The sequence below is a fragment of the Rhinolophus ferrumequinum genome, chromosome 6, assembly GCF_004115265.2.
Source record: "Rhinolophus ferrumequinum isolate MPI-CBG mRhiFer1 chromosome 6, mRhiFer1_v1.p, whole genome shotgun sequence".
Classification (NCBI taxonomy): domain Eukaryota; kingdom Metazoa; phylum Chordata; class Mammalia; order Chiroptera; family Rhinolophidae; genus Rhinolophus; species Rhinolophus ferrumequinum.
In genome coordinates, this window is record NC_046289.1 from 74,429,673 (window position 1) to 74,440,006 (window position 10,334).

General features: G+C 48.0%; 1 protein-coding gene across 1 annotated transcript; it reads right to left on the minus strand.

The window, feature by feature from the left end:
* Nucleotides 1-1,942: 1,942 nt before the first annotated feature.
* DHRS1 (dehydrogenase/reductase 1) lies at nucleotides 1,943-10,281 on the minus strand. The gene is made up of 9 exons (XM_033107738.1): nucleotides 10,062-10,281; nucleotides 9,463-9,636; nucleotides 7,612-7,755; nucleotides 7,380-7,459; nucleotides 4,028-4,160; nucleotides 3,562-3,708; nucleotides 2,948-3,017; nucleotides 2,521-2,601; nucleotides 1,943-2,338 (listed from the first exon to the last, which is right to left on the minus strand). Exons 2-9 carry the CDS (start codon nucleotides 9,610-9,612, stop codon nucleotides 2,202-2,204), a joined length of 942 nt encoding a protein of 313 aa, XP_032963629.1. The 5' UTR covers nucleotides 9,613-9,636; nucleotides 10,062-10,281; the 3' UTR covers nucleotides 1,943-2,201.
* Between the last annotated feature and the right edge of the window lie 53 nt (nucleotides 10,282-10,334).

Here is a 10,334-nt window from a genome sequence, read left to right on the forward strand (position 1 = left end):
TTCCTCTTGTATTCTCACAATAATCTGTGTAAACTTCTATAGGACCCATCTCACCAAATTTAACTAGTCTTCTCTGCTGCCCAGCATGGTGCTGAGCGCAGAGTAGGCATTAAATGTTTTTTGAATGAATATTGATCCCCCAAGTGTCTTAAGACTCTACCATTGGGCTTCTCAGTCTTGAATCTCTTCTACGTCCAATCAAAACTTACTGTCTCCACTTCATTGTCTCAGAGCTCTGTACTCTACTGTTTATGTTGCTAAGATGAATTAGATCTTGCCAGAGGGAAGTAGGGCGCTGGACTATAAAGAACACTGTTCCTTCTGGTTTCTCAGGATACTCAATGCTCGAGGTCTAACTCTGTGTGGTCTGCACTCTTGGAGGCCCAGTTTGCTCACTTCCTTCACTAAGTGGAAGGTCTAGATGACCTCTAAGATCTTCCAGGGCTGAATGCAAGTCTTCTGTGGGCTGGGTTCTGGTCTATCTTCTTTTCTGCTCTCCCAAAACCAAGAATGGCGCCTGGTGCAGAGGATGCTCTTAAATATTTGTTGAGAGAAGGAATCGACAATTTCAATAGCTACATATTGCATGGCACTTAATATATGTTATTTCATGTAATTCCCACAGTGGTGGAGTCAGGATTTATAGGCAGATTTGGATGACTTTGATACCCATGTTTTCCCCATCACACCTTGTGGCCTTTAGGATTCGTTCCATCACAAAAGGATTCGTTCCATTGATGGCTTTAATGGTGGCTGTGGAGGGCTGGAGGAGATCCCGGGGCCCTTACTCTTCTTACTATAGAATGAGGCAACTGCCTTTGCCCCTCTCCAACCTCAGGGGATAACAGGAATTCAGGGTGGTGTGTGGAAGGGGGTGCGAGTGTGATGAGAAAATCTCATCATTGTGATCTAAATGGGGTGCCTGGGCAAATGGCGGAATCTAGGTACATAGTTCCAGTCACGTGCTGATAAGCCAGCTCTCTTTCTCTCTCTAAAAATAAAGGGGACCTGATTGGTAGCTTTTGTTGATTTCTGTGGTATATATACTCTCACTATGGCTGACTTCAAGTAACCAACACGAAGTCACTGACTGCAGAGTTGCCAGAACTACGCAATATCCGCTCTCACAAGCCAGTGAGCCGCCCCAGCACACCAATGGAACAGGACCTCGGGGCTGTCCCCAGAAAGCCACAGGAAGATCACAGCTGCTGTGGACACTATGGGCAGCCTTGGGAAACCTCAGCTCTCGCCCCACCTTTTTTGAAGACTGGAAATCGTCTCTGCCCCTCTGATTTCCAGCAGCCATCCCATTACCTCAATGGCCATCTAGGTTTCTGGCTGGAAGGCTCCCCGGGCAGTGGCCCTCAGCTCCTCTTTGGTACACACCCTCTGCTGCCTTGCCTCAGGCTGGGACAGTCCCCAAAGCAGGCAAGCCAGCCCTAACAGGGTCTTGCAATCAGTTCTTCAGAAAGTGATTCAGGTGGTATCACCCCCAGAGGAAGGATGAGAGTATGGCAGTGCCATCAGTTATTCCTCTGCCCCTCACTTGAATGTGGGCAGTACTTTCCTCCCAAATTCAAGGAAATCATCAATACCAAGGAAAGTGCCTCATTGGATCAGGCCTCACTCGGAGATCAGGAAGGGATGGTGGAATGAGGGGGCAGAAAAGCAGTGTGAGGGGGTGCCTACTTCTGGTTGGGGAGGGGGCGTGCTCCCCAGCTGTGGCATGAGAAGCAGGCCTAATAGCCAAAGAGCAGGCACCCCTGAGAGGGACCGTTCTCCAGGGAAGAGCAGGAACAGCTATGGAGGAAAGGGGTCTTGTCCCAGGGATAGAGTGCCTTGAGAACACAAACATTTTGTATAGACTTTGAGTCTTTCTCTGAAGTACTTAACACTTGGCCCAGCACAGAATCAGGACTCAAAAAAAAAAAAAAAAAATGGCTGAAGGAGAAATAAGACCTTTATTAGTACTCAGAACATTTTTCAATAGTAACACAAAAAGTAAAATGTAGGGAGCAAGGAAAACCAAGGCACAAAGAAGGACCTATAGTGCCCCCAGGGCTCACCAAGGACACACAGTTGAGGCCTTCTCTTTGTATCAAGGGTATGCGGGAGGCAGGAAAAGCTGTCTCATTCCACTGAGATAGGCCCAACCACCCAGCCCAAAAGACAAACAGAGGGGTGACGTCAGGCCAGAAGTGTTAGAACTTGCCAGTGTACAGGGTCATAATCCATTTGGGCATACGGAGGAAACCAGGCATGTAGGGGGCCAGCCAGCCCAGGTTAGAGGTGCGGGAGAGAACGGAGCTCAAAGACAAATAGTCTTGGACAGGGCGGCCTGCAGACAACAGAAAGAGAAGGAGCACTAGACGTTTGTTTCCCACTCCTTGGACATCTCCACCTTGGCTGAAGAGACTGAGTGGGATGTGAGGGAGGAAGGAATAGGGAAAGAGAGAGAAGGAGTGAGCAAGAAAGAGAAGGAAGGGAGGTCCAGGCTGGCTGCTGGGCCAGAGCTCTTACCATCCACATCCTGAAGGCCATAGCGTCGAGCAAGGTCACAGGATGGCAGCACCTTCCCGCTCAGGCTCAGGATTTTGGGGTCTGTGGGCACAAATACAGCTGAGGTGGCATGGGAGGGGTGCAGGGTGACAAGGTTTGGGCGTAATGGGACAGGGCACCACTGAGACAGGCTTAGGAGCCAAGAACTGTTTCTCTCTGTTCTTAGGAAAGTTCTTGGGCCTCTGGCTTCTGGCCACACCTTCTAGGGGCTAGTTCCTGAAGCTCCCAAACCTCAAACGGGGCATTCTGACCCTCTGGGTATCCAGAAGCCAGAGAAAAGAAGGGTCTGTTCCTTAACCACCTCCTGAGCCAGGACCCAGAATTGGCTGCCACCACCCTGCAGACCCTCCAGGCGCTTTCTTGTTACCAGCTGCCCCAGCCTCTTCACCTGTTGCCAAAGCCACCACACATCTGCCACTCATTTCTGTGGTCTCCCCGGATGGGAAATGCAATCTGAGCTGAAACACAGGAGCAGAGAAGTGAAGGGTTAATTTCCCAGAGCACTGCAGAAGTCTATTCTGTGCTTTCAGTTTCTGTTCCCCAAGACGGGCCCTTGTCACTGCATCTGTGGGACTCAGTGTCTCAGAAGGTGCTGGAGCCACTTCTCCACACATCTGGGTGAGCCTTGTACCCCAGCACCAGGACCCACTGCCTTTCCTAAGTGGAAGGACCCGGGAAGCCAACTCTGCCTGGACCTTTCGGTTAGAGCAGTGTTGGGGGTCAAGAGCATAGGCTTTGGAGCTGGACAGCCTTTCCACTTACGGCTTCCGTGACCTTGAGCAAGTTTCTTAACCTCTCTGAGTTTCAGTTTCACGATATGTGAAATGGAGATACTATGTCCCTTAGAGGATCAGAGGCTGTAACGTGTGTAGTGCTGGGCCACACACCTGCCATAGTAAGCACCCAGGAATGCACTCCTTGCTGTTGCTACTGTCTTGACATTGAGGCTGCAGAGGCTGATTCCCCTGACTTCTCTGCCACCCTCGTCCTCCCTTTGCCAACCTGTTTAATCTGGGGATCCTCAGCATTGTCATTCTTCTTCATATAGTCCGTTAGCAGTTCTGTCTGCACCAGCCCTGGCCACAGAGACACGTAGCTGACCCCGTGCTGCCGCAGCTCCTGGGCACAGTCAGCAGCCAACCTGTCGCACTGGAGAGGGGCAGAAGATAGAGCGAGAGCCAGGGCACCTGGCCATGTCGTCTTCCTCCCCTGCCCTCCCTGCTTCTTCTGAGGATGTCCCAGTCCCCTGCCCTTCCAGGCACCCTGTCTCAGCCGCCCACATTCCCCAGTGCACTACCTCCTCTGGCCAGCTGAGAGGAGCCCAGGTGAAGGAAGTGTCCACGGAGGGGCAGAAGGAGAGGTGATGGCCGGTTGGCCTTACCACTCTACGACTGGGGATCTACCTCCTGAGCTGTGGGTACTGCCACTGTCCTAAACCTTTGCAACCCCCGTGCCACTGAGTCCTCACCGCAGCTTTGCCCACGCCGTAAGGGACGTTGAATAAATACTGCAGCCCCCCAGCGGAGGAGATGATCACGATGAGCCCCCGGCCAGCTGGTACCATCAGCCGTGCCCCATACACCGAGCAGAAGTAGTGGCCTCTAGAAGGTGGGACAAGGAAGGGACGGACAGTGTTTAGGGCTGGCCTGGGGGCTGTAGCCCTGGCAGCTTCTTGTGCCCTCTAGTGGCTGTAGTCAGCCGGGAGAAGGTGGTGTAGGGGCAGCCGCAGACCTGGGGAATCAGGGGCTTGAAGCCACCTTCTGAGAGGAACACTAGTAAAATTAACCACCGAAGGATGAGAAATGGCACTCTCTAGAAGATGTAATTGGAAAAAAAAGAGCACTGCCATAATAGCAATAACAAACCTAAAGCAGCTTGGGTAAAACGTAAGAAATATATAAGATCTACATGGAAAAACCTATAAAATTCTGTCTAATAAGAAGAACAAGTGGGCCGGCCCGGTGGCTCACGCGGTTAGGGCTCCATGCTCCTAACTCCGAAGGCTGCGGTTTGATTCCCACATGGGCCAGTGGGCTCTCAACCACAAGGTTGCCAGTTCAACTCGAGTCCCGCAAGGGATGGTGGGCAGCGCCCCCTGCAACTAAAAATTGAACATGGCACCTTGAGCTGAGCTGCCTCCCAGATGGCTTGGCTCAGTTGGTTGGAGTGCGGGCTCTCACACACAAGGTTGCCAGTTTGATTCCCACAAGGGATGGTGGGCTGCGCCCCCTGCAACTAGAAACGGCAACTGGACCTGGAGCTGAGCTGCACCCTCCACAACTAAGACTGAAAGGACAACTTGACTTGGAAAAAAGGCCTGGAAGCACACACTGTTCCCAATAAAGTCCTGTTCCCCTTCCCCAATAAAAAAAATCTTTAAAAAAAAAAAAAAAGAACAAGTACAGACAATTTATTCAGAAGAATCAACATGTAAAACATCAGTTCTACTTAAATCGATCCATAGATTCAGTCAATTTGCATTATATCTCAATAAGACTCTTGGAGGAACTGACAAAATTATCTAAAGTTCAACGAGAATAAACACGCTAGCATAGCCAGGAAAATTCTGAAAAAGGAAGAGTAATATCTCTGGGTGAGGGGGATATGCACCTCCAATACTGCCACCCCACATTAAAATGTATAATGACATAATATTTAAAAGAATGTAGTACCAGTATAACAATACACAAATAGTCAATGAAATAAAATAGTCAATAATTAGATTCAAGTGTAAATGAGAATTCAAGCAAATTATAAAGGGAATATTTCAAATCACTAGGGAAAGAGGGACCACTCAGTAAATGGATTTGGGACAACTGGCCAGTTATTTGGTGGGTGGGTTGGCTCTCTGCCTCATTTATTATTTCAAAATGCGTTCCAAAAGGATAAAATACTTAGACATAAAAAATGCAAAAAAGCAGTAAAAGAAAAATATTACAATGTGTTCATAAACTTGAGGTGGAAAAGACTTGTCTTAGCATCACATCAAGATAGAAACTATAAAAGACTGACAGATTTGACATATATATATATATAGACGTACATACATCTATACATGATAATGTATATATAGAGAGCTGAGAGAATATGAATGCAAAAAATGAGTAATGAATTGGGAAAAATATCTGTAAAACATATGATAAAGGAATTTATTCCACAAAGATCTCTTACAAATTGATGTGAAAAGAGTAACTTAACACAACTCACAAAAGAATAAAGAGCCAATAAATGAATGAAAAAAAAGCTCAACTTCACAAATAATAAAGAAGTGTGAATTGAAACCACCTTTGGATATCTTTGGCCTGTCAGAGTGGCAAAGCTTGCCTGACTGTGTGGCCTGATATTGTCTAGCACAGTTGAGGAGATGGGGAAAAAAAATTCTCCTTCATTGGCAAGAGTTTATAAACTGGTGGGATCTTTTTTGGAGGACAGTTTAATAATGTTCGTTAAATCTTTAAGAAGTATGTATTTTTCCCCCAAGAATTCCACTATTGTAATAGATAAGGAATTTGATAAATAAATTATGGTACCTCCTTTGAGTCAAATATTTAAAAGAATGGTAGAATATACACTAGGCAATCAAAAGAAGCCATATCTCAGTCAAGGGAGGAAGGGGTGGCGATGAGGGGAATAAGATCATATTGATTTTCAAATTTTTCCATAATTTTTAAAATAATACACACAAACTTGATAACCAGAAAAAATTTCTTTTGCATGGGAAACAGGACCCTCCAAATGAAAACAAGTAGAGAGAGTTATGTTTCAAAAGGAAGCCCAGCCTAAGGCCATGGGCTTAGAGGAAAGGTACAGTAAACGTGCATGTGAATGTGTGTGGTGTAGGTGAGAGGAAGTGTTGGCAGGCTTCTAAGAGGCTCACCAAGTGGCCTTTACCTTGGAGAATTCATCAGGGCTCAGCAACCAGGGGCTGGAACTTTGTCTTGTAGGCTCAAAACCCTGACCAGTAAGAGGTGCTAAGGATGTGGGCATTGCCCATTGCCAGCTGTTTGGCTTTTCTTTTCTTGCCTCTTGGCTAACCATCCCCCTCTGTCCTCACACTCTTTCTTCCACTTTTGAAATCACAACTGGATTCTAATCCTGCTTCCTTGCCACTAAAAGCCACGGGTGTTCTTAAACACCTTAGACACAGATTTGCAGATAATATCTTGGTTACTCCCAGAGGTGCCTGGTTACATCCAGGGAATATAGTTTATGAGAGCGTACCATAGTTCCAACAATAATAAACACAGGCATAACTGGTGTGTATCATGCTGGAAGAACTCTAAACGCTATGTTTCATCTCACTCCTGTCCCAGATGTACATGTAACCCTGTGACGTACCTGCCTTCCCAACAATGACCTGGGAGTGCCCTCGCCTTTGGGTCTGGAGCGAGGATGTGGAGGCTAAGATGGCTGGCACTCACTCTTTCTTATTGGCCTTCTGTTGATCTGAAACAAAACAATTTCTTCCTCTAACAATTTTTGGAAATACTGGCTATGGGTGGTGTGCATTACTGAGGGAAGAAGGCTCCCTTTTGGGTCATGCATTTGGATGGGCAGAGAGTGAAGCAAGAGAGAGGTGAAGGGCAAGGTCATATGAAAATTTCTAACAGAAACAAGACACAAGTTGATGTTCCAGGTACAGATTCACCTGGATGGAACTTCTCCAGAGGTAAATGGGACAAAGGGACAGAAGAGTAAAGAAAGAGATGGAAGGTCAGAGGAAAAAGGAAAGGGCATATGGGGAAAGATCTGAGCCCTCAGCCTGACTAAGTGAGTGAGGGGAGCCCAGGCCTTTGCAGCAGGGCAAGGGGAACACCCACCTGAGTCCGACATCATTGATATCATCCCAAATGGAGGCAGGGGTTTCCCAGAATGCCTTCTTAGTGTTGTCCATGATTGCCTGGAAGGCACAGAGATAGTGCTGAACTGGATGGTCTGAAAGCAGGAAGTTATGAGGGGCTAGATAATGGAAGGAACAATGAGTGGGGATGAGGACTCAGGGGTCAAAGGGGAAGGTCAGGAGTGGAGCTGGGACCAGAGTTCAAAGAGTACCTGGACCCCAGCATAGGCATTATTGACTAGCACATCCAGACGCCCATGCTGTTCTCGATCCACCTGCTCAAATAGGCTTTGCACTTCACTCTCCTGGCTTGAATCACACACCACAGGCACACACCGGCCCCCTCGGGATTGAGCCTGAAGAGAGACAGAAGGGATATAAGTTCACAGTCACATACCAGTGCGAGACAACGCAGCTGCCCTCAACTCCCAGCTTGAGAGCTGAGAAGGCCACCCCAGGAATCAAAGCCATCAGTTGGCAATACCGCCCTCTGATGTCTGTGTGAAGAATTGCAGGAGTGCTTGATCCTCTTCACAGAGCAAGGTGGCTTGGGATCTCAGGGGTAAAATACACATTTACTGAGGCCTACCATGTGCCAGGTATTGTACTCTGCATGTGGAGGGTAAGGGACAAATAAGGAATGGATGTTGCTCTTGATAAATGAGTATCTATCTTTGTTCTTGTCCTTGGTCACTTCCATCTTACATGCCCTTAGTTCCCACCCTTCACCACTCACGTGGAACCCCTACTCAATTTCAGCCCTCTTACCCTCACTCCACCTGTGCCGGGTAACGAAGAAATCCGAGTTCTCAGGCACAAACTATTTCTACTTCCCATTCTGCCTCAGGCTCTACAAATGTGCCCCATCCTTTAACTTCAGAGGAAGATTACCTTATTCAAAAACAAGCCTCCTATTCTCCAGAGCCACGCTCTAGGTCCCACCCGATTACCTCCTTGCCTCCTAACTGCTCACCTGACCTCCAGTCTTTCTGCCTTAAATGAATTATTCACACTTCAGCCAGTATGAACTATCTAAAACACAAACCTGTTTAAAATATTCCGGGATCACCATCTGTCAGAGAATAAAGCCAAAGTCTCTACCAGGGTCTTCCAAGATCCACTTCCCTGTTTCCTCTTCAGCCTCTTACCTACCACTCTTGCCTTGTACCTATATGCTCTGGAATTCTTTCTTACAATATCCACTCTCACCATTGTGCATCTGCTGGTGAAGTTCCCTTTGCTGGAATGGCTGTCTTAGCTTCTTTGACCTAACTCTTACCTTTCAACACTCAGCTCGAGAACCACTTCCGCCAGAATGCTTTCCCTCACCACTCTCCCATATCATCTCAATGCCCACCCCTCGCACGGAGACTCTTTCTCAATTACCATATTCAAATTAATATTCACCACATTCAAATTAATCACTTACCACATTCAAATTAATATTTACCATATTCAAATTAGTCACTTACCATATTCAAATTAATCACTTACTATATTCAAATTACATTGAAAGGAAACATTTCTGTTGCTGGTTTCAATCTTTAGTTGCAGGGGGCGCAGCCCACTATCCCATGCCAGAATTGAACCAGCAACCTTGCTGAGAGCTCGCGCTCTAACCAACTGAGTCATCTGGCCGCCCCTACATTATAGCTTTTAAAAGTACAAGTTATATCTTATGAATCCCAGTGCTTCACCCAGTGCCTAGAAAATCAAACGTATCCATGTATTTATTCAACTGAAAACCAGTAGAAAAGTCAAGTAAAAATGTACAGTTCAATAAAGTCTTGCTTAAAATAGAGGAAAGCACAGGTCCACAACTCTTTAGTTGCAATTCCAAAATCCCTGACGCTCTCAAACAGAACGTTTTTTCATAAAACTCACTTGATGGCAAATTTGACCTGATCTGAAGTTATTTATGGGGTTCACTGATCTCACTTTGAGTAAATATTCAGGTCTCGTTGAGGAATATTATAGTTTCTGGTAATGGATTGGAGGAGTGGTTAACAGGAAGGGCTTCTTCAGGTGATTTCTGCCCCTGTGGTCCCAAAGGATGTACTCACCTCCTGAGCAGTGACCCGCAGCGTGTCCAGATGTCGGCCAGTGATGTAAACTGTGGCACCTGCTTGACAGAGCTGCAAGGCGATGCCGCGGCCAATACCCCTGGAAGCACCAGTCACCACACACACTTGGCCCTTCATGGGAGCTGCCATGACTCACAAACAAAGGGGTAAAATCTGCGGAAGCAAAGACTTGTTCTGAGGGAAGCCTGCAGACTGTGTATGGGAAGGGGGACAATCATACTGGTAGGAACGGGCGCCAGGTTTGGGATCCTTTGAGGGGAGAAGAGTTTCAGAGAGGGACGATTGGGTACAGGCCCCAGGGCAAGGCAGCCTGTCCCTTTTGGGAGGCCCAGGAGTGAAGACGGGGTGGGGCTGTCCAGGGAGAGGCACCTACTGGGTCTATCTGAGTGGGGCTAGCTGGCTGGGAGATTCTGGAGCCGCGGTCCCTCGCGACGCGCCCACGCAGAGTCCTGGGCTATCTGGACCTCTGGCCCCTGCCCTGGCCCAGTTATACCTGGCTCGTTGGCACGGCTTCTGGGTCGGGGTGAGCCGAGATCCCGTGACCCTGAGCTCTACGTGTTAGGAGCTCGCTCCCTTACCTGTCACCTAAGCAGCCTCTGGAGTCCTCATGCCACTTCACTCGCAAAGTTCTTGGAATCGCGAACTTTGATTCCGACCGCAGGAGCCGGACGAGGTGACTACGACTTAAATACGTATGAGCGGGGTGCAAGTCGGCGTTCTGGCCGGGTTTCAGCGAGCGACGTAGAAAAAAGAAAAGTCTGAGGTCACGCCAGGTACGGAGAGGTTCCGGGCGAGGCCCGGCCCGGCAAATGGAGGCGGGGCGATCTGGGGACACACCCACTCCCGCCAGG